The 24,488-nt window shown below is 42.5% G+C and overlaps 1 protein-coding gene across 2 annotated transcripts; it reads left to right on the top strand.

Moving 5' to 3' along the window:
- The first annotated feature begins 10,388 nt into the window (after positions 1-10,388).
- On the top strand, positions 10,389-22,293 carry Panx3 (pannexin 3). Of its 2 annotated transcripts, XM_063265429.1 has the most exons (5): positions 10,397-10,872; positions 13,154-13,296; positions 17,250-17,464; positions 19,620-19,893; positions 21,528-22,293. In XM_063265429.1, the coding sequence occupies exons 1-5, from the start codon at positions 10,692-10,694 to the stop codon at positions 21,675-21,677; spliced, it is 963 nt and encodes a 320-aa protein (XP_063121499.1). In that variant the 5' UTR covers positions 10,397-10,691; the 3' UTR covers positions 21,678-22,293. The 2 variants fall into 2 exon arrangements, with proteins under 2 accessions (NP_955430.1, XP_063121499.1); NM_199398.2 differs by lacking the exon at positions 21,528-22,293 and having other exon boundaries at positions 10,389-10,872; positions 19,620-21,266.
- The last annotated feature ends 2,195 nt before the right edge of the window (positions 22,294-24,488 follow it).

Here is a 24,488-nt window from a genome sequence, read left to right as displayed (position 1 = left end):
GTATGAGTGTATGTGTATAAGTGTGGGTGTATGAGTGTGTGTATGCATGTGTGTGTGTGTGTGTATGTGTGTGTGTGTGTGTGCTCGTGTGTTGAGGCCAAAGGTTGACATCTGGTATCTTTCTCAGCCACTCTCTATCTTCTATTTTGAGAGAGGATATGTCATTGAACCTGTAGCTCTCCACTTAGCCAACCAGTGAAGCCCAGATAATCTCCTGTCTTCACTTCCCCAATTCTGGAATTACAGGTATACGTTTCCACACCAGGCTTTCTACTAGGATTTCAGGAATCCAAATTCATTTGGATCCTCATGTTTACCCAGCAAGCACTTTACCGGCAGAACCATCTCTCTGGCCCAAAATCACATTTTGTAAAATGTGTCACTGAAAATATAAACAGTAGATATAATATCACTTCAGGAAAATAAGGCATATGAACCCAGAGGGAAATCTCTGGAAGGGTGGCATGAAGTAGCTAAGAATGTTAGTGGTTAGGATGTTAATAGAAGGAATGTGGTGGATTTGACTTCTAGTGTTACATGGATCAATCATTTTTACATGCATGACAATTGCCTTTGTTATTTTAAATTCTTTAAAAAATGCAGTAAAACCTTTATTGTATTTTCGTGTATTATATCTTGGGTTGGGTCATATGGTGTGGCTGTGTTCAACTTGCCAAGTAACTATCATGTCTGAGTTTAATTCATTTGGTTTTAAATTTGTTGATTACGCCCTTAATGTCAGTTCTGAAGAAACTACTGCCAAACACAAGGCCATCCCAAATTGTCCCATGGTGGTCCTATTTTACATCCCCATCAGCAATATAAGACAGTTCTCTCCCTGCACACACTGTGCACAGCAACGTAAATTACCATACACTGGGCAGAGGTTGCTCAAAATTAAATTCAATGAGCAATTTAAAAAGATGCTACTACTCCACTGCTACATATATGCATCCGAAGGAAATTAAAACGCTGTATCGAAGATTTGTCTGTACTCCTAGCACTATTCTCAGTAGCTAAAACATGAAATCAACCTAGGTGTCCATCAATGGGTGGATAGATGGATGGATGGATAGATGGATGGATGGAGAAAATATGTTATATACACAGTGGAATGCTATTAAGTCATAATGAGAACAAAATCTTGGCACTTTTCAGAAATATTGATGAATTATAAAACACTTTTTTAAAGTCAGGCCTAAAAAGGCAAACACTGCATGACCTCATTCATATGTGGAACCTAGAACCTGAGTTCACTAAAGGGGATAATAGAATTGTAGTTACCACAAGTTTGTGTGGTTAGAACAGAGGGAAAAATCGAACTTATGAAGCTGAGAAAACAGCTTAATGTGAATTAAGAGCTCGTTGGCTAACAAGCCTAGCTATTAATTAATAATATTAATTAATTAATTAATTAGATATTAATTAATAATAGTAGATCTCCGAGTTGTTATTTAGGAGCTGGGGCACTGGTGGAAGAGCCCGTGCTTACACATGTGTATGTGTATGTGTATGTGTATGTGTATGTGTATGTGTATGTGTATGTGTATGTGTATGTGTATGTGTATGTGTATGTGTGTGTCATTGTCCATGAAAGCCAGAAAATAGCATTAGATGCCCTGGAACTAAAGTTCCAGACAGTTGTGAGCTGCCCCACATGGTTGCTGAGAATCTAACCAAAGTCCTCTGAAAGAGCAGCACATGGTGACCCTTAGCTGAGCCATTTCTGCGCCCTGCCCATCTCTGTTTAATTATATGCATCTTACTAGAGGTGGAGGGATATCACAATGTTAGCTTGCTTTATAGTTTCCTAATAGCTAATGGTGCTTAGCATCTTTTCATATGCTTGTTTGGAAATATAAATCCTTCCCTTGAGGAAATGTCTAAGTTTATAGATTTTTTCAGATCTGTTTATTTTTAGTCTCAATTTGTGAATAAACAAATAAATAAATAAACAGAGAGCAAGTAAGAGAGAGAGTGAGAGAAAGAAAATTCACTGCCAAACTCAAGGTCATAAAAATATCTTCTGATGCTATCTTCTGAGTTCCATGCCTTCGAAATGATTCCTTTTAAAATAAAACTTCAACCTATTTGTTTTAAGTGACTCGAGATTTCTTGACAATCCTCTTGACATCGACAAATAATCACCATCAACAGTGAGCCTTGAGATGCTGAAATCAGTGGTCAACCAATCGTAGGTTGACAATCAAAGCTTAGCACATAAAAGTGAAGAAGCACAGAGAGTAGTTGACATTTTACAGGAGGGGAAAAAAAGAGACATGATAAGGAAGTAAGAAACAGCCAGACTTTTTGAGACCACGATACAAAAGACACAGACAGGAGGGAACCCAGTTCCCTAATTGTCAGTTTTCTTTGGGTTTGAGAATGTCATGTGCTATATCTAGTTACACATTTTAATCCTGCCCTCGTCTGAACTTTCCTGGGCTCCTCTGAACACAGGAGAAGTACTGTAGATCTTATCTTCTTTTCTTAGCATCCTTGTCTTATGAGGACATAGTGCATTCCAAGAGGAATTCACCCAATTTTTTAAAGTATGAAATTCGTGATTGATAATATCTGGTTCTCCTCCAGAAGAATGCTATGCCCAGCCTAGTCACAGATGCTGGCGTTTCAAGAATCCTGGGGTCTGAGCCCAACTCCCAATTTGTTGGATCCAATTTCCTATGCAAAGTAAACTCAGCTATTGGCATAGACATGCAAAGTGCTGAATCTCACTTGCCTTCATATTTTCTTCCATTTTCAATGTATATGTACCCACAAATATAAATACAGTTTTCATAAATGCACAATTAGGAAAACATACATGTGTCGTGGCTATGTACAGTTCTTCGTTCTTTACTCTTTTCCTTCTTTGGTGACATGTGACCAGATGAAACAGCTATATATAGCAGTTTCTTTATGGCCTTCTAATGTTTACATCTGTGTGACAGAAATTAAAGTAGTCAAGTTCCATCAATATTTCTATGCACAGCCTGTCTGTGTGCACACTCTCTCTCTCTCTCGCTCTCTGGCATGGGTGTGTGCCTATGCATGCATGCATGTCTGCATGCATATGCATGTGTGTATTCCAAGGATCAAGCCCAATCACCATCATGTATTTATCACTCAGGACGTCTGCTCTGATACTATGCCTAAAATACTGATAAACTGTATTGGAGGAAGATCACAATTTTATACTGAGGATAGCATTTTACATTGCACCCTTCTCCCCTGCGTCTACCAGAGCAAAGATTACATGCTGACTGACAACCAATACCATCACATACTATCCGGTCAGCTTTCTAGGTAATTTCAGTATTTGTTTTGTTGTTGTTGTTGTTTTATTTGTTTTTATGTATATGGTTGTTTTACCTGTATGTATATCTGTGTACCACGGTGTGTCTGGTACCCTTGGATTCCAGAAGAGAACACTGGGTTACCTGAGACTGGACTTACAGGCAGTCGAGAACTGCCATGTGAGTGCTGGGACTGGAGCTTAGGCCCTCTGGAAGGGTGGCCACTGTTCTTAACCACTGAGCCATTTCTGCAGCCTGGGTGATGGCATTTGCGAAGGAGATGGGGATGCAGTAGACACTGCACTCTGTACTCAAACTGCCCTATGTTTAGTCATCATTGATTCATTCTCTTACTCGTTGGCCTCTATGATATCGATATGTTCTTTGGGGGCTGGTTGAACCCAGTAGTCACTAAATCAATAGTCCTTATGCCCTGTTAATTATCTGTCCAGCATCTTCACTGGCCTCACGGAGGGCAAACGCAGTCCTGAGCATCGGTGCCGGGCTTTTTTCTCTGAGTCTCATACATCCATGCTTCTACGATTGCTCACTACAGAAAATGTCAGGAACCACTCAGGAAGATCATCAGTCCTGTGGGAAGGGCCACACGTGAGGAAGCAAGGCATTTTGTCAGCCACAAGGCCTTCTGCCAAAAGCAGTGGTCCCTCTGGGGTGTGACTCTGCCAACCCCAGTTCAGCCCTCAGATGAGCTGAGACAATCTCTTCAATGTCACCTGTGAGCACCTAACCGACCCACTCCCACACTCCTGCCCGACGGAGAGTGGAGACGCTTTAAGCTATTAAGTAATTTATTTCACAGAAATTGTTAATGGACATATAAATAAATAAAAGTAATGTAAATTAAAATAATGATATATTACCACAAGCCAGGGACTTTATGAGACATAGCAAATACAGAAATTTAGTATCCTAACTAAACTCTTTTGTAAGACCATAAGGGGAAGTATATGTATCACCAGGAATTTTGACTCTGGGTGAAGCGTCTGCTTCTGGGCAGCAATTCACCACTGGCTTTGGTCCAAGTAGAAGGCTGTGTCTGGGAGAAAATGAGCCATCAAAGCCTTAAGTGATTACAGGGGTGGAACGACAGATGGAAACTGGGGGAGCCTCAAACACATGGCCACTTTTCCCCACAGGACATTTGCTGGGTGCTGGTAATTTAGGAACTGTCATCCATACAGAATCCTTTGCAAAGTGAAAGTTCCTCCACCCTGGGGTGCTTGCAAAGCAAAGGTGGTCTTGGAGGAAGGGCTAGCTCTAAGCTCACTCCTGAAACCTCACCATCCTTAAAAACATGGGCCATATTTTGAAGCTACCTGTAACTGGAGGCTAAGGAGCTAAATGAAAAGCTACTCTCGAGAGAGTAAAGGAAGTTCTCAGTCTTTCAAAGTTGAAAGACTTTCAATCGAAAGCCTGGAAACATACTTCAGGTGTGGAAAACTAATGCAAAAATGCATCTTAGTGTGACTTCAACACAGTCCCAACCATGCCTGTTCCTGATTAGGTAGTGATCAGCATCCCCCTCTGTGTGCCTAACAGAAGAAACAAGACCCACCTTTGGTGACAGACCAGCTAGAATAACGGTACTTTGGTAGTGTTTTTATATACAATGTTCAGAACATATTGCAAATTAAACTACAGAAAATATACAAACATGCAGAGTTAAGGTCATCTTGTTCACCACAGAGTTCTATCTGCTTCTTCTCTTAGATCGTCTGCTCCAGGAAAACCAGCTGCCAATCACTCACGGAAGACTGATTCCAGGTAAAGAACACCAAGCACATTTGATACTGATGGTAAACTAACCATAGGCCAGAGGAACCCAACAAAAAACGCTCTCCGGACTCTTATCTATAGAATCTTCATAATGATAAACAGCTTCTGAGGTTGTTTTAAGCTGTAAGTTTTTGTGAAACGGAGAGGCAGCAGTGGAAAAATAGTAATATATAAGCCACACAAGAAAAGCTACATATTCTACATAGCCACATGTTCACTAAGGAAATTATACCCATCAATATACTTCCACACAAAGAAAACTCCAAGGCTTCATGTTTTTCACCTGTAAATTTTTCCAAATACTTACTGGGGAAAAAAATATTAGTATTGTATACTCTCACTGAACGTTGTTTTTTTTTTTTTTAACTTTTAATTCTTTTAGTGCGGCCAGCATGAACTGCCAACAACATTACAACTTGCTTAAGCATAATATTAGAAAAGTACTTAAGGAAATTTTATTAAACTGAAAGTAATAAAAACCAAGGTGGTGAAATGCTAGAGGCAAGTGACTTCTATTTCACAATATTCGACATTTTCATATTTTATATTTCAACATTCAAACATCAACCAATGTATTCCACAATAACAGATATAAAGAAAAACCCTATGAACATTTCCGTGTGTATGAGAAAAGGATTTTTTTGAAAAAATCAACATCTATTCTTTATAAACATTCTTAGCAAACTACCAATAAAGTTCTTTAACGTGAAAAAGGTGATCCACCACATGCAAAAAAAAGAAGAAGAATAAGAAGAAAAAAAGAAAGAAAGAAAGAAAGAAAGAAAGAAAGAAAGAAAGAAAGAAGAAAGAACGCAATCTACAGTGAGCACCTACACAGATACTGAATGTTGAAATCTTTCCCCATAAGACAAAGAAATAAGATAAGGATGCACTTATGTTCAGTGCTGTACTGGAGGCCCTGAGCAATCAAATTAATACAAATGGGTAAATGAAAGGTATAAAGACAAGAAAAGGGAAAAGTATAATTTCTTCATATATGTTGTGTGGTTGAATGAAAAAGGCCCCCACAGGCTTATAGGGAGTGGCACCATTAGGAGGTGTGGCCTTGTTAGAATAGGTGCAGTCTTGTTAGAGGAAGTATGTCACTGGGGGTGGGCTTTGAGGTTTCAAATGCTCAAGCCAGGCCCAGTGTCACTCTCTTCCTGATGCCTGCTTATCCAGATGTGGAACTCTCCGCTCCTTCTCCAGAACCATATCCGCCTGTGAGCTGCCCTGCTTCACTCACACCATAATGACAATGGACTAAACTTCAGAACTTACATGCCAGTCCCAAGAAAATGCTTTTCTTCACAAGGGTTGCCATAAGTCCTTCTGTGTCTTTATAGCAGTAGAAATCCTAAGAAAACATGGTTGTACAGATAGAAGATTATTCTACCAACACATTATATAATCAATAAATGAACATAAGGCTGCTGAATGTAAGCATTATACACGGAAAAAAATCAATTGTATTTCCATATATTAGCAACAATTAGGTAACTGCGTTTTTTTAATTCAGTTGGCAAAGGCATCAATAGTATCAAGCACACAGCAGTAAATCTAAAAACAGATATATAAGTTATCTCAACTAAGAACTAAAAAGTGGGGCTGGAGAAATGGCTCCACACATCAAGTAATTAACAACTACCTGTAACTACAGCTCCAGGGAATCCAATACTCTTCTGGTCTCCATGGACACCAGCATTCATACATGCACATATCCACATACAGATGCGCATTGACAAAGAAAAATTTTAATCTAAAAAAAAAGACTAAAAAGGGCAAAAGATAGATTCCAGAAGATGTGAGCAAATGGAGCTTGTTTTTCACATATTAAGTTATAGATTTAAAAGACATGATCCAAGGTTCTGGCTGGATTTCCCCACTAAAGGTCATTGTCATTATAAAATTCAAATAGAAGTGTGAAAGACCAATATCGTCCACAACAATCTTGAACAACCAGACTGGAAATATTACGTTATTGTATTAAAACCTGTTATTAAGCCTTCAAAATTAAGAAAATATAGAATTGGTACAAAACATAGGCAAGTGGAGGCCAGTCATCTGGTTGACAGCAGTACATCGTCATGGGAAGTGGGTGTGGTTTTCAATAAACTGGGTGAATCAATTGAATATAATGTGGAAAATAATATATGTTGAATTTTTTCTTCTAGGCAAAAGGAGAAAAGTGTAGCAAACTATATTAGAGAACACTAAGAAATTTTCTATATTTTCTGATACTGAATAACCAATGGTATTCTATCAAGGATACATTAAAACACTTTCTGTTATGTAACAAAAGAAAAAAGAAGGAAATAAAAAGAAACAATCTACTGGTTGTTATAAAATGAGAATTTCAGGACATCAGGAAACACCATGAAGAAAATTTAAAAAGCAACCAATGAACAGCAAGAGGATATTAAACAAAACATATTTCCCAAAAATAGTCTTAGAACACTGAGCAGAGGGTAGGCAAGCCAACAAAAGAGCCAGCGAAAGCCCTAAGCACACACTTTGTAGAAGACTGGCATCCAAGTTACCAAAGCAGCTAATTAGTCATCGGAGAAATTTCAGGTTAAAACCATGATTTCTCTACACATTCCAAAAAATCTTTCAACATTTAATTGGAAAAATAATACTGGCAAAGACATGTAGCTCTTAGGAGTCTCAAACTCTGATGGTGATGAAAACAACCACTTGGAAAAATAAAAAGATGAGCATTTGCACGGGATTGTGGTGCAGTCCTCTTCTGTGTATACATCCATCGTGAACACACACATATGCCTGCCACAAAGGGCACACTGCAAGGTTCACGGAAACATTATTTGAATATCCAGAACCTGGAAACTCAATGTCTATCAGGATGTGAAAACATAAATATGTATGTTTCTACAATAAAATGGGATAGATATCTGACCCACATAGCAAATGAATCTCAAAGGTGCTTTGAACTGTAAATCCTAATCTCCCCCAAGAAAACATAATTTCATGTATGTAGAATGCAAAAACAAAAAATGGATAATTTTCATAAACGAGGGAGTCAGGTTTGGCAGCAAATGTCTTTTCCCATTAAGCCATCTCTCTAGTCTATATAAGAACTATTCTTTCCTTTCTGTGGGAGAAGGGGATAGATGTTCCAAAGATCGGTTGAAACAAGGGCCTCACAAATGCAAGGCAACTCTTTTTACCACTGAGCTACAGCCGTGGCCCTCCACCTATGTACGGTGTTGTTACAATTGCAAAACTAATCTATGCTACTAGAAGTTAGGGTGGCAGCTACCTTTAGGAAGTCATAGCTGTTAGTGGGAACACATTGCGATGTCTGAAGAGTCGAATGTTCTGCTTCTGGGTCAGATGAAGCAGAACTGAGCTGCACAAATAGGCATATTATATGTACTACATATGTATAATTTACTTCAAAAATATAGAGATTTTTTAGAAGCAAAAGACTATATATGCATAAAAACTGACCATAAACATTGACGAAAATGCGTGTAATTAAAAGGTATGGAGATGAGAATCCAGAAAGGGGGATGGAAGATGCAAAATAAATCACTCTTTTGCGGTCCAGATGCCTAAATCATGGCAATCGGCACACACTGGGCAGCTATAAATAGGGTGGGCCAGCCAATGAGATGAGGGAATGGCAGGCCTAGCCTAAACATCCCTGGCCACAGGATAAAAGTGTTTATAGAGATCCATACACCATATAAATCTTAAAACTGAAAAATTATCAGCCAAGCCAACAAATTGTTACATATGTTCTGCCTGTCTAGCCACACACACACACACCACACACACACACACACACACACACACACACACACACACACACACACACTTCATAAAGATCAATGCTAGGTTCAATTTAGAACCATTGCATGATCTCAGGTCTCTATCCCAATACAGCTAAGTCCCACACTGAAGGAGGCTGGGAGAGAAAGTCACAGTTGCATGTGTGGACATGTCAGGATTTTAAAACTCCAACCATACTCCATAACTGTTCCTTAGACATTGAGCATACACCCACACAACCATTCCTTCAGAGACTGTACCAGTCAGTACCTGAGTACAGGGCGCACACGGGCCCTGGAAGCAGGCCGCAGCCCTTGGGTAAGGAGTTACAGAGGCAAGAGTACCATAATCGTGGTTTGAGTAGCACACAGGTTCTGTATAACTCACAATGGGTACATCCAGCAGCCCAAGTACTCCTTGCTCCACCAGAATAACACAGTCAAGGAAGACCAAGAGGAGACTAGTTAAGAGCCTTCATTTGCAAGTTTAAGGGCAGTACTAGAGGCAAGACTGTCTTGTTCTCCAACTCGACCACATGAAATCAGCTTGAATTGATACTTGCTATGCTGGTCCACTTTCTGTTACTGTAACAAAAATACCAGACATAATCAACTTAAAGGGAAGAAAGGTTGGCTTAGGAATAGAGATCATTGTACCTGAAGCTTCTGTATTACAAAAGGGAAAATATGAAAGGAGAAAATCTGTATTTAGTTCATGGTTTCCAAGTCTGTAGCTTCTTGGCTCTGTAGTATTGAGCCTGTGATAGCAAAGCGACTCGTGGCAGAAGTACAGAGGAAAAGAATCTGTTCATTCCATGGTGGGAGAGCAAGACAAAGAGCATGAGGGTTTCAGTATAGACACAGGTTCCATCAAGGACATGCACCAGTGACCAAAGCCCAACCCTTTAAATGTTCCACCACTCCCCCAGAGTGTTACAGGCTGGCAGCCAATCATTTAATACCTGGGCCCTGTGTACACTTAACCAAAACGTAGGGCATGTTTGTGTTTTACAATCTAGCAAGACTGTTCTCTGATACATATCCAATTCCATGGTTTCTAACAGACTGAACCTTGAGAGAAGAGAAAACAAATCATGCAGTTGAAATATAAGCACTCTTGGATCCCAAATTTCAAAGATTCTTTCCACTGCAGCACACTGTCACCCCTCCCCCAGCTTCCCAGAGAAAGGGTAGGCTGAGCTGAACCGAAAATTGTAAGTATAGTGTTGAAAGACTAGAGTCGGGAAGGAAAATTAACATCAACAGGGCAGTTTCAGGGAAGAAGCAAAACACATCACTGGAACAAAGCTTGCTCTAGAGAGGTAACCATCCTCGACGAATGCTGGGGGCTCCGTTCCCACCCAAGCCACAAAATGAGAGCCTTCGACACATTTGAGCAATCTCCACCCAAATTCCACACCAATTACATGAGGGGCTGAGCCCACGGCCCTCCTTCTCTCCACCACTGCTGAAAATACTGTATTAATCAGAGGACAGCATAAAGCCACAGTGCTTCGTCTGTTGGGAGACAATCTAGGCAAGCACCCTGGCACCAGACACAAGTAAAGCCTGACCCTCCTCCAGTAAAGACCCATCAAGGCTATGCCCTCCTCTAATTGCCAGGGCGTCTGGCTTAGAGCCTGGGCAATTATGTAGAGAACCACTGCCTGGTACTAGCACAGATCTGTGAGGCTGGTGCTGCGACATAGCTGCCTGAAGCTGTCACATCACCCCACTGTACCTAGATTGCTAAGAGTAGCAGTGTCCTCTGTATTCCCCCAAAGCCCCCATACTCAGCAGCATCATGTCACTCGCACACACAGCGGCAGAGTACATGCTCTCCGATGCCCTGCTGCCTGACCGCAGGGGCTCTCGGCTCAAAGGGCTGCGTCTGGAACTGCCGCTGGATAAGATGGTCAAGTTCGTTACTGTGGGCTTTCCCTTGCTGCTGATGTCTCTGGCTTTCGCCCAGGAGTTCTCATCAGGTAAGCTACTGACAAACAGTAAGAGACCTGACTTCATTTTACCCTATAACAGCTATAAAGCGAGCTAACTGCTGTCTTAAGAAGATTTCCTGGCTTTGGGCTGGACTGGATTCCCAAGGGGCAGGTGCTGCCTAGGTATGGGGCACCAACGAAGCGGAAGCACCAAAGAGTTGCAAAAGTTGCAACTTGGGAGTCTTAACAATAAATAATAATTTCTTCTTCGGAGAGGTTCCATCCAGCAGCTGATGGAAACAGATGCAGAGACCCACAGCCAAACAATAGGCTGGACTCAGGGAGTCTTGTGGAAGAGTGAGGGGAAAGACTGAGGAAGCCAGGGGGCTCAAAGACACCACAAGATTTTATAGAGTCAAGTAAGCTGAGCCGGTGGGGGATCACAGAGACTAAACCACTGACCAAAAAGCATGCAGGGGCTGGACCGAGGCTTCCTACACATTTGTAACAGATGTGCACTTTGGTCTCCATTTAGGTCCCATAACAATTGGGAGGCAAGCGCTGTCTCAGACTCTTGTCGCCTGCCTTTGGATCCCCTTCCTCTATCTGGGCTTCCTTGTCTGGCCTCAGTGAGAGAGGCTGTGCTTAGTCCTCCTGGGACTTGATGTGCCAGGGTGGATAGGTACCCATGGGGGTCTTCCTCTTCTCAGAGAAGGGGCGGGGTAATAGTGGGGGGGAGGGGCGCATGAGAGTGAGACCAGGAGCGGAGGAGGGAGAGGGAGAAAGGGAGGCTGTGATCGGATGTAAAGTAAATCGATTTACTTATTTATTAAAATAAAGAATAACTACAAAAAATAAAGTAATTGCAGGAGGGGAGCAGATGAAGCAAGAGGAGATGGGAAGGGTGAAGGAGAGAGTACGCTCCACATGTTAACATATGTTTAAAATAACAATTCGTTGTCACCTTAGTAGTCATTTTTTATGTCAAAATAATGATAAAACTATTATTTTGGCTTCTACAGATAGAGGCTGGGACTCTGTAATCTCTTCAGAACTTGAAATCCTTTCCTCTTAGCCCCCTGTGAACAAACTTTTTCCCCTGCACTCTTTTCCAACCGCTTGCCGAGTTCGTACAACCTTGTTCAGAGGTGCTGAACAAGCCCCTGCTTCTTCTCCACAGCCCTAGGCATCAACAGACATGTGCGTGTTTGCAGCGCTGTAAGCACTGGGTTACCTCAGAAAGCCTGTTCCCTCTGTGGCAGTCACTGGGCTCCTAGTTTTCTTTTGCCTGTGCCCATTAGCTCGAAGCGTTTCCTGATAAACTGTTCCACCTCTCTCGGCTGCTTCACATCAAGAGTAGCAACAGGATTGGTTCCCAGCTCTGCCTCTGTCTGATAAGAAACAAAAAAGCTGGAGCCTCTCATCCAAGCCCATCTGCCTTCCCATGCAGAAAGCCAGTCATTAGTCCTCTGCGTTTTACAAAATAAAAATGCCGTCTTTCGGGTTGGGGATTTAGCTCAGTGGTAGAGCGCTTGCCTAGGAAGCGCAAGGCCCTGGGTTCGGTCCCCGGCTCCGAAAAAAAGAACCAAAAAAAAAAAAAAAAAAAAATGCCGTCTTTCAGTCTGGGTATGGTGCACATGTCTGTAATCCCACCATAATGGAACCTGAGGCAGAAGGATGACAAGATTGAAGTCCAACTGAGCCTAAGTCCACAGAGCCTAAGACTCTGTCTTAAAACAAGGTTGACAAGATGCCTCCTTAGGTAAAGGCACTTGCTGCCAAGCCTGGCCACCTGAAGTCAGTCCCAGTACACACATGGTAGAACCACAGAACTGGTGGAAGGAGAGAAGCAGCTTCCATAGGTCATCTTCTGACCTCCATGAGCGAGTCAGGACACAGGCACGTGTGTGACAAACACATATCATCATTTCAAAAACATTTTTAAAGGTTGTCCTCTCTCTTGAGTGGATGTGTGACTATCAAAGCCTTTTGGTGGCAGGCAAACTGCTGAGTTGAAGACATCTCTGATAGCTTCCTGTATGGGAGTCTGAAGGAACCCTGAGACAAATGGCCCATCGGACCTAAAAGACCGAGTCAGCACATTGGTAACATGGGCCAAACTGTGTCCTACTCCATCATGACCTGTCCTCCCCTGACACAGCAGGAGAAAGCTGAGGCTCGGGAAGAAGGCAAGGCTTCCCTCCACAGAAAGCTACCAAGTTATAAGCCTGTCCCCTTGTCCCCTCACCCAGAAAACTATTGAATGACTGATTTCCATCCCTCTGCTGTACCTAACTAAGGTTGCCTCAAAGCTCTGCTCCCTTTGCAGGGTCTCCGATCAGCTGCTTCTCTCCCAGCAACTTCAGTGTCAGACAGGCTGTGTTTGTGGACAGCTCCTGCTGGGACTCACTGGCTCACTATAAACAGGATGAGGCTGGACAGTACACGGTGAAATCTCTCTGGCCTCACAAGGTAAAGCAGACAGAGGCCCTTGACAGATGGCTTCCGGGCTTGGGAGCGGGATGGGGGGGGGGGGGCGCTAACCACTATACTCTCTTGCACAGCACTCCACCCTACCCCTTTACACTCCCTTCCACCTCACTCTGCCCTTGCCCATTCCTATCAGCAGCTGACTTTCTTTTTTTTTTTTTTTTTTTTTTTTTTTTTTTTATTAACTTGAGTATTTCTTATTTACATTTCGAGTGTTATTCCCTTTCCCGGTTTCCGGGCAAACATCCCCCTAATCCCTCCCCCTCCCCTTTTTTATGGGTGTTCCCCTCCCCATCCTCCTCCCATTGCCGCCCTCCCCCCAACAATCTAGTTCACTGGGGGTTCAGTCTTAGCAGGACCCAGGGCTTCCCCTTCCACTGGTGCTCTTACTAGGATATTCATTGCTTCCTATGAGGTCAGAGTCCAGGGTCAGTCCATGTATAGTCTTTAGGTAGTGGCTTAGTCCCTGGAATCTCTGGTTGCTTGGCATTGTTGTTCATAAGGGGTCTCGAGCCCCTTCGAGCTCTTCCAGTTCTTTCTCTGATTCCTTCAACGGGGGTCCTATTCTCAGTTCAGTGGTTTGCTGCTGGCATTCGCCTCTGTATTTGCTGTATTCTGGCTGTGTCTCTCAGGAGCGATCTACCTCCGGCTCCTGTCGGCCTGCACTTCTTTGCTTCATCCATCTTGTCTAATTGGATGGCTGTATATGTGTGGGCCACATGTGGGGCAGGCTCTGAATGGGTGTTCCTTCTGTGTCTGTTTTAATCTTTGCCTTTCTATTTCCTGCCAAGGGTATTCTTGTTCCCCTTTTAAAGAAGGAGTGAAGCATTCACATTTTGATCATCCGTCTTGAGTTTCATTTGTTCTAGGCATCTAGGGTAATTCAAGCATTTGGGCTAATAGCCACTTATCAATGAGTGCATACCATGTGTGTTTTTCTGTGATTGGGTTACCTCACTCAGGATGATATTTTCCAGTTCCAACCATTTGCCTAGGAATTTCATAAAGTCATTGTTTTTGATAACTGAGTAATATTCCATTGTGTAGATGTACCACATTTTCTGTATCCATTCCTCTGTTGAAGGGCATCTGGGTTCTTTCCAGCTTCTGGCTATTATAATTAAGGCTGCGATGAACATAGTGGAGCACATGTCTTTGTTATATGTTGGGGCATCTTTTGGGTATATGCCTAAGAGAGGTATAGCTGGATCCTCAGGCAGTTCAATGTCCAATTGTCTGAGGAACCTCCAGACTGATTTCCAGAATGGTTGTACCAGTCTGCAGTCCCACCAACAATGGAGGAGTGTTCCTCTTTCTCCACATCCTCACCAGCATCTGCTGTCACCTGAGTTTTTGATCTTAGCCATTCTCACTGGTGTGAGGTGAAATCTCAGGGTTGTTTTGATTTGCATTTCCCTTATGACTAAAGATGTTGAACATTTCTTTAGGTGTTTCTCAGCCATTCGGCATTCCTCAGCTGTGAATTCTTTGTTTAGTTCTGAACCCCATTTTTAATAGGGTTATTTGTCTCCCTGCGGTCTAACTTCTTGAGTTCTTTGTATATTTTGGATATAAGACCTCTATCTGTTGTAGGATTGGTAAAGATCTTTTCCCAATCTGTTGGTTGCCGTTTTGTCCTAACCACAGTGTCCTTTGCCTTACAGAAGCAGCTGACTTTCACATTCCAGGGGTTCTTCAAATGCCTGCTGGTCTCCGGTGTACACGTTAGTCTGCAGTTGAAAGTTGCCTTTTCTTCTGATTAGAAGTTTTGTGTCTGTGAGTGAGGCTTGTTGACAAGCAGATTTAGGTGAAAGGGATCCCTCTTGTGTACTTCATTGTAAAGAAACTCAGGTATCAGTATCTAGTCCTAGCTCAGTATTGTGTGTTATCTCTGAGAAGAGTCTTTCAGTCCTTAGTTTAAGGAGAATGTAGCTGGTATCAAGCCTGACTACTGGCCCTCGGCAAACTCAGCCACAGGTCCCACCATTAAGTACTCATTCACCTGGCTTCATCACTCAAACCCCTCAGGCTAGTTCTCCTGACTGAAGTGGATGTGAGTATAGAGTTTAGTATGGTTTAGTCTCTCCAGGGACAACCCTCCAAGCCTTCCCTCACATCAGGAAAGGACGGTTGATTGAATGCTGGGCATTGCACAAAGTCTGCAGATCAGCTTGTCACACAGACTGTTCAGTGTTCTGTTTCAGACCGACTTATACCCTCACTGTTTGGTTTCACCCATATCCCAAATTCCTGAGTCTATTTGGTTTTGAGTCGCATAGTTTGTTCTTGCCTGGACCTCCACCTTTCCCCACACCAGCGTCTTGTGTCAGGCGGCTGATGCAGAGCTCTCAACCATCTGCTGCTCTTGTCTCCTCTTCACCTGTTCGCTTTGTCCTTAAATTATGTCTTTTTGTTCTTCTTGTCATCCTAGTGAGCAAAACCAGAGAACTGAAGGAGATAGTACAGGAAGCCTCTGTCACTGGCAGCTCAGCAGGCCAAGATACAGACAAGTCCACAGATTTTGGGGTTGATTCATGTTAAAAAAAAAAAAAAAAAGGTCAAAACACCTGACTAACAGTGTCACCAGAAGATCTCTGAACCCAGGTTCTTTGGCTCCTCCTCACCCCCAGGAATATACTCTGTAGAAGTGAAGGGCTTATTTCCAGAGATGTTATTTCTTAAATAAGAGGAAAATGCTTGTAATGTTACATAAGGCCCTACTCCAGTCTTTCTTTTTTGCAGTTCAGAAAACACAGAGGCAGACACACACACACACACACACACACACACACAGCCCTCCATCTTTTCCTCTAAACTTGCCACTACAAAGACAAAGCAGTTTGGAAGAAGCTGTAGGTCAAGTGGCCATTAGCACAATAAGCATCTAAACCTCCCGTCCTGCCTCCAGACCTTCACTCTTCCCCCTGCTGAGTGTGTGATGTGGTGCAGACACTTGACCTGGGCCTGCTGCAGCTTCCTTCACTGTAAAAATAGATGATGGCATCCCACCGATAGCATCCTTGTGGAAATGAAATGAAATAACGCACAGTAACTGCCTAGCAACAAATGTAGATCTGAACATTCTTCACAAGTAGAGACTGTACTATGAATAAAAAAATGGGCCTCCCTCTGTTGGATGCCTAAGTATAATAAGGAAACTTAGAGAAAAAAAAAAAAGTCCTATACACTCTCCCAGGGCCACTGTAACAAAGGGTGACTGACCCAAATGGCAGAAATATAAGGTGTCAGCCAGTTGGCTCCTCTGAGAGCTGCAAGAGCTAGATCTTCTATCTCCTGTGTTTGCCTCACAGACACATCATCCTGCGTATTCTCCATGCATGCACGCCCATCTTCACATAAGGGAGTGGTGGGAAACCTTTACAAACACCAGAATAGCTGAGAAGAGCTACACATTCCTGAAGTTCCATTGCATTGTCTGCACACCTGAAATGACGCCCAAGGGATTCCAAGAGTGTCTGGTACTGACATTCGACATCTCTGGGGAAATGTCCAAAAAGACCGGCATGGAACAGGATATACAGAAGAAATAAAGTTCTCTCTCCCCTAGGATGTCGGGGCCACTACTGATCACAATCGTGGGCTAGATGCTCAGTCTGCAGTGTTGGGGCAGTGAAGGCAGAGATCTACCCTACCACACACTTTTTACCCTCTATCCCTCCTTTGCTTTCATTCTTTCTCTTCTCCTTGGAACCCCAGACAGATCATAGGTCAGAAAATCATGGACCTGGGTAACAGAGAGACATAATGTCTCTTTACTAGTTTCGCTCTATTATATGGACAGAGAGCTTTGGGTGGTCAACAATATACACTCTCTTTCTTCTAAAGTGAAACCAGGAGAACAGCCAAGCCCCCACTTAGCTGTCACTCAAGCCCCAGCACCCTGGGCTCCCTCCTCAGCCTTCTCTTTCTTGCAGGCTCTCCCCTACTCTCTACTGGCCCTGGCTGTGGCCATGTATCTGCCAGTGCTGCTCTGGCAATATGCAGCTGTGCCAGCCCTCAGCTCAGACCTGTTATTCATCATCAGTGAGCTGGACAAGTCTTACAACCGCTCCATCCGCCTGGTACAGCACATGCTGAAGATCCGGCAGAAGAGCTCTGACCCTCATGTCTTCTGGGATGAGCTAGAGAAGTGAGTCGCCCCCTCCAACTTCTTCTAAAGGACTCTGTGGAGCACTAAGCTGATAACCATGCACAATCATATTGATATTTTCTCTATGCCATCCTTCTCAAGAGAGTGAAGAACTCAGTTCATCCCTGCATTCTTGGAGGGGAGGGGATGAACTTTCTCGTTGTTGTAGAAAGAACAGAATCTGTCTCTAGCTGACAGATGAACACACTGAACCACAGGGATTAATAGCTCTAAAATATTACTTTGCATGCTCAGAAACCTACGTTAACTCCACTCATGCTTAGCAAAAAATGTTGAAATTCTCAAATATCTGTCCAAGGCCTCAAGGACAATGTCAACTACTTTTCAAATTTCTAGTTACACTTTGAATATTTCTAGTCTCCAAATTGCCCAGGGCTCCAAAATCAATATTTTTAAAAAGGATCATTGTTAAAGTCTTTCGGTTATTCTAAAATAAATAAATAAACAAAAAAAAAACAAATCCCAAATCTGAAACACTCCCAGGCCCCAGGAATTTGAGATATGGAATACTTAATGAAGTCTGCACAACAGAAAACTTCTGTGCCTAAGTAGTCTCCTCCTTATCGCTGAGCAAATCATTGATGAAGTTAGTCATTCATCCATCTAAGTACCAGGCACTGTGATAAGTACAGCAGACACACACACACACACACACACACACACACTCTCTCTCTCTCTCTCTCTCTCTCTCTCTCTCTGTCTCTCTCTCTCTCTCTCTCTCTCTCTCGTGTGTGTGTGTGTGTGTGTGTGTGTGTGTGTGTGTGTGTGTGTGTGTGTGTGTGTTCAGGACAGGGAGAAAAGGCAACAAGGCTGTACCTACCAGTACGAGGTAGGTACAAAATCCACTAACACGTTTTAGTAGATGACAAGCAGTACAAAGGAAGCAAAAGTAACAGAGGGAAGGGAGCTGGAAAGCTAAGAGATAAGGATGGTACGGTTTTAAATGAGTATGACACGGGCAGCAGGCACCAGTGAGAGGTGTATTGAACTAAGATTTGCAGTCATCTTTTGTACATGCTGTGTCCCCTATAAAAAGTGTTCCCCTCGGGTTGGGGATTTAGCTCAGTGGTAGAGCGCTTGCCTAGCAAGCACAAGGCCCTGGGTTCGGTCCCCAGCTCCGAAAAAAAAGAAAAAAAAAGTGTTCCCCTCTACCACTTTGGAGCCCAGATTTAAGCCAGTATTCTCTATCATGGTTTTTGAACCCTCTAACTTACACTGTTACTCCATCTCCTAATATTCACAACTACTATGGCTTATGTACATTAGCAATAAGTATTAATTTTATTGAATATGGTATCTCTTATCTGCCCTGCCCCTCAAAGCAGAGACAAGCTTACCTGTACCTTGCCAGCATGATTCTCAACAATGAGTTGTTGACATATTAATCAGCATGAAATGAATGAACTGGCCTCAAAATCACATTCAGAACACGGAACTCCATTGTTTACATTACCAACCATAAGCTCATTGCTTTGCAAGCCCTACTTCAGGTTTGAACTTCATTTAACCTTGCTGGGCAGAAACTCTTTGGGATTATGACCATTCATAATGCATTGGTCATCCATGGGTTTAAGACACTGCATTGAATGTTTGGAGAACTGAGGGGTACTCACACCTCCTCTGGTGGAAGAATTGTGGATGTGATCAGGAAAAGAGTACAGATTTTCCCCAATACTAAGAATATCGTGTTTGGAGCTACAGAGACGGATCAGCAGTTAAAAGCACTGGCTGTTCTTGCAGAGGACCGGATGAGATTCTTTTTTTTTTTTTTTTTTTTTTTTGTTCTTTTTTTTTCGGAGCTGGGGACCGAACCCAGGGCCTTGCGCTTCCTAGGCAAGCGCTCTACCACTGAGCTAAATCCCCAACCCCCCGGATGAGATTCTTAATGCTCACGTGGCTACCCACAACATCTGTATCTCCAACGCCTCCAATGCCTTCTTGTGGCTTCTGTGGGCACTGTATGCATTCAGTGCAAAACATACATACAGACTAAGCATCCATGCACACAAAATTAAAATAAAGGTTTAAAAAAATTAATGTGCTAGATACACAGACTTGCTGCTTTTCCACGTGGCTTTTAGGTGTGGTTCTACATGGTCCTCCCTAACAATGCCTTCTTTCTTCCCCTGCCCAGGGCCCGGAAGGAACGGTACTTTGAATTTCCCTTGCTAGAGCGGTACCTGGCATGCAAGCAGCGCTCCCATTGGCTAGTGGCCACCTACCTCCTGAGGAACGCCCTTTTACTCCTCTTCACCTCAGCCACTTACCTGTACCTTGGCCACTTCCATTTAGACGTCTTCTTTCAGGAAGAATTCAGCTGCTCCATCAAGACAGGCCTACTCCATGAGGAGACCCACGTGCCAGAGCTGATCACATGCAGGCTGACCTCCCTGTCTGTATTCCAGATTGTGAGTGTCTCCAGTGTAGCAATATACACCGTACTGGTCCCAGTGATAATATACAACCTCACGCGGCTGTGCCGGTGGGACAAACGACTCCTCTCCATCTACGAGATGCTCCCAGCTTTTGATCTCCTCAGTAGAAAGATGCTAGGGTGCCCCATCAATGACCTCAATGTGATCCTTCTTTTCCTCCGAGCTAATATCTCTGAGCTCATCTCTTTTAGCTGGCTGAGTGTCTTATGTGTGTTGAAGGATACAACCACCCAGAAACACAACATTGACACAGTGGTCGATTTTATGACCTTATTGGCTGGCTTAGAACCCTCAAAACCTAAACATCTCACCCAACATACGTATGATGAACACCCATAGTTTAAAAAAAAAAGAGGCATAAGAGATAAGTTTTATAGAAAGTAAGTCTCCTTCTTCACAAGCTATGTAGAGTAAAAGAAAAATAATAATGATGTCTGCATTAAATTGTTAAGATTAGACTTAACTGAAATATCCTGTATTTATAAGAAGATAAAAATCAATGCATGGAAGTTCAAGGTGAAGTCTGAAAGTGAAGAGTCAAAGAGCTGAAAAATCAGTCTAGAGAATTCTGAGGACAGTAAACGCTAAACGATCAAGTTGAAGCAAAGTGCAAACATTGAACACAGAACAATTCTGAAGGCCATTTATGGAAGGAAATTCTCACAAGACCCACCCACTCTAGAAGTCATGCTTGCCTCTGCACAATGGGCAGGCAGAGCAACTTAGTAAGAGATTAATAAGGATATGACCCCCTGAAACACTTTGATTTGGCCTGCCCATCCTGCTTTGTGGACATTTTCAGCCTTGCCAAGCACCCCATGGCCTGCTAATGAGACAAGAAATAGTGATGGCTTTAACTTGTAATCTGCTCTTGGAACATAGGACAGAGGCAAAGGCCACGAGTTGACTCTGTAAGTCAGTTACGTTTTTTATGATATTAACTGAGGATTCTTTTCCATGAGGGCTCATATTATAGCCTATGAAGCCCTTCTAAAGTCTTAATGAGTCTAGGTATGTTCTTAATAGTCCAAGGGATACTACACGTTCACTGACAGCCAACTAGTGAAGGCCAGTGGGTTAGACCTGATTTCAATGCCTGGGACCCAAATGGTGAAAAGGGAGAACTGATTCTCCAAGGCTAGCCCCTGATCGCCATATACAAAACAAAGTAAACAAATAAAAAAGTATTAAGCAAGATGAACGTGAAAGTCATATTGATCCACTTCTGTAATTCACCGTTCACGGCTCCCTCCTTGCATCTAACTGTCAAAGCTTTGCTCTGATTCAAAAGACAGTGCTCTACCCCCAATACCATGGTGACTCTTAATAAATATTTTTAAACTATACATTATGTATTTCTTGAGAGAATTTTTTATTACACAAGCCGTTTTTAGATCCCTCTTCGTATAGGTAGTAGAAAAGCCATACTGCTTCTGACAAATCCATGTAAATTTATCTAAAGCAAACCAAGAGCTTATAGATGCTCGCCGATGGCATTAACAAAAGTCTCATGTCACTAATAGAAGTCCAATTGTTCAGTGAGTACAGAAGCCCTTTTGTGATCTACACACCCACTACTTCAGTCTCTCCTCTTGCTTCCCCACTAGGTGAAAGAAGAACATGAGCAGTGGGTGAAGGAGAACGGAGTCCTAGAAGACAGCCCAAGCCCTGTTCCTATTTGTACAACTCAACAGGCTGCTTTAAAGCTCTGTCCCCCGCTTTGGATTTTAAAATTAAATGGCCATACTATGAAATGATATAAGCTTCTTAACTGATGGTCATGAGATGAGTCATGGCACTGTGGAAAGTCTCAAGAAAAAATTAGATACAAGGGAACCAAAACCAACCAACCAACAAACAAACAAACAAACAAGCCACCACTGTAACTTTGTAGCTGTGTCTCCTGACTACTAGAACGTGTCTTTGCAGTTAGACATTCTTGAAGTTACAGATAATTAGTTCCTGCTATGTCAAAAACAAAGACACCAGGGCACTCCACCCCACGTGTTCACTAGCAAAGGATCTCTGTCCTCGCCTTCATCATAGCATTGTGGTTCTGACAACCACCTCTGCCACCATATCCTCCTCCTTCCCCTCCTCCTTCACCTCCACCTGTCTCTGGCTCTCCCATCCAACCCTGCCGTGGCTCTTCCTAGAGGATCATGGGAATACCATAAAAAAGAAATCTGACCCACCATGAGTTGGGAGAAAAAAAAACAAGTCATATAACTACACGAAGATGCTGCTCACCTCTAACTTCTTTCAAATCCACAACATAGAACTCTCTGGACTACTGTCCTCCTCGACACACCCTTGGACAGCCCACTTCAATCCCTCTTTGGCGTGCTTGCATTGATAAATAAACTCCGTGCAAAACTCTGTTTCTAAACCGAATTCTCCCTTTCACAAGACAAGGAGCTAGAAGACAACTCCATCATACCTGCTCACGGCCTTCACTGTAATCAGCTCCTTGTAGCAGCCATACTTCTCAGGAGGCTGAGTATTTGGACATGCAGTCTCTGCCTCCCGGGTGCCCACTTCTGTCCTTACTGTACCAACAACTATTTCCACTTTAGGGTGCCCAGGAGTAGTTCCTTCCCCAATTCTTCCTATTTTCTTCCTCCTTCCCTAGATGGTTGTTGCCGATTTATCGTCTTCCTCCCTGAATCGAGTCTTCTAACAGTTGTGTCCCAGGCACTGACCTTCATGATTAGTAAAAGAGCAAGTTGGTCAGGAGCATGACATATTCTGGAACACGCAAGCTCCTTTAGGTAGTCAATGTCAAAAGACTTGACCACAAAGATGTGTTCCATGTACTGTCCAAAAAAGTCAAACAACATAGAAATGATTGTGTAAAAGATGATATGGCCATAGCTGAAACAATCACAAAACAGTTAAATTCTGCTTACAAGACGGAGGCGATAACTAACAGGGTAGCATTATGGGTGTCTTGGTGGTTTTTGGTTTTTTTGTCTGTTTGTTTTTTGAGGGGGCAGTGTTGTGTTGTTGTTATTATTGTTTGGTCTGATGATAGAAATCAAAAGTTTAACATGAACAGGTTCAAATGGGTTTGTTTTTTCAAATGTTTGTTATGTGACTATAATAGGTGACAGGTGTGTACACATATGGGTGCAAGTACCCGTGTTAGATCCCCTAGAGCTGGAATTACAAATAGTTGTGAGCTACAGGATGTGGTTTCTGGGAACTGAACTTGGGGTCTCTGTTTCTCATTCATCCATCCATCCATTCATTTTGGAGTGCTAGAAATCAAATCCAGGGCTTTCCACCTACTATATAAGTGCTTTGCCACTGAGTTGGACCATAGCCCATGGATTTAAAAAAACAAATTCCCCAAGCTGGACATGGTTGCCTATGCCTGTAGTCCCAGCATTTGGGAGGTAGAAACAGGAGGATCTGGAGTTCAGGGTCATCTTCCTCTACACAGAGAGTTTGAGGCCTGTAGGAACCCAGTCTTCCAAAGCCAACAAATAAATAATACCTTCTTCTTTGTAAAACTTGCAAGAAAAGTGCCTTAACTGTAAAAGAAAAAAGTCTCAAATTAAGAAGAAATAATAAATGTGTTTGTGAATATTCCACTGACATCTATTGGCTAAAACAGCTTGCAGACTAAAAGAGGCTGGGACTTTCCCCCTCGCAGACATGACACATGAAAAAGATGAATAATACAAAGTCAGAAAGCTCTCAAAGTCTATGAGAACAAAACACAGCTACACAGCAAATCAGGCAGCTCAAAGTAATGGGTTCTTTATTAAGAATAAAGCCATTTTTGATTACTATGAATGCTTTCAGATCCCAAGCCATGGTTCCAGTACATTATTTTTAAAGATGGTGTATTTTATAAGATGTCACAATTCTAACGGCTTCCAAAACGAAATAAATCTACAGGACTGCCTTAGGAACATTTGTGAAGGCAATGGTACCCTGGAATTGCATCATTACGACCCAGGCAAGCTCAAAAAAAAAGTAGCTTGTTTCATGGGCAGCTATAGAAGATTATCTGCAAGGTTTTTCTCTGTGTTGCATGTTGTCAAGACTGCAACTGTTTTTACACTTTCCAGAGATTAAATACCTGGGTCACTTACTGAATTCTAAGTTGTCTTTATTGGTATGAGATTTTTCTCTAGTAATTCAGTGAACGTGTTAATTATGTAATATCCTTCTTAACTTTCGTGTACAACCGTAAACGTCTAGATTTTGAGAATTTAACAATAATTATCTTTTGTATGAGTACCCTAGTTTGGAAATCACACTCATCTCATTACTTACTTTGTTTTGGGAGCAAGAAAACAACAAAATGCGAACAAAAGGCCCAGTCAAAGAATGTAAACCTATTGTCCAGTCTAGGGCAATCTCGCACCTTAAAGATTTGCTCGTCCTTCAGATGACCTTAGTTATAAAGCATAAACTATTAAAAAAAAAAAAAAAATAGGAGGTAGAGCCAAGGAATGGCGGCACACGCCATTAATCCCACACTTGGCAAGCAGAAGCAGGAGAATCTCTGTGAGTTAGCGGTCAGCCAGGTATACAGAGCAAGTTCCAGGATAGCC

Source organism: Rattus norvegicus, chromosome 8, assembly GCF_036323735.1.
Source record: "Rattus norvegicus strain BN/NHsdMcwi chromosome 8, GRCr8, whole genome shotgun sequence".
Classification (NCBI taxonomy): Eukaryota; Metazoa; Chordata; class Mammalia; order Rodentia; family Muridae; genus Rattus; species Rattus norvegicus.
The sequence above is the reverse complement of the archived record's forward strand: the minus strand, read 5'-3'. Positions and strand labels throughout refer to the sequence as shown.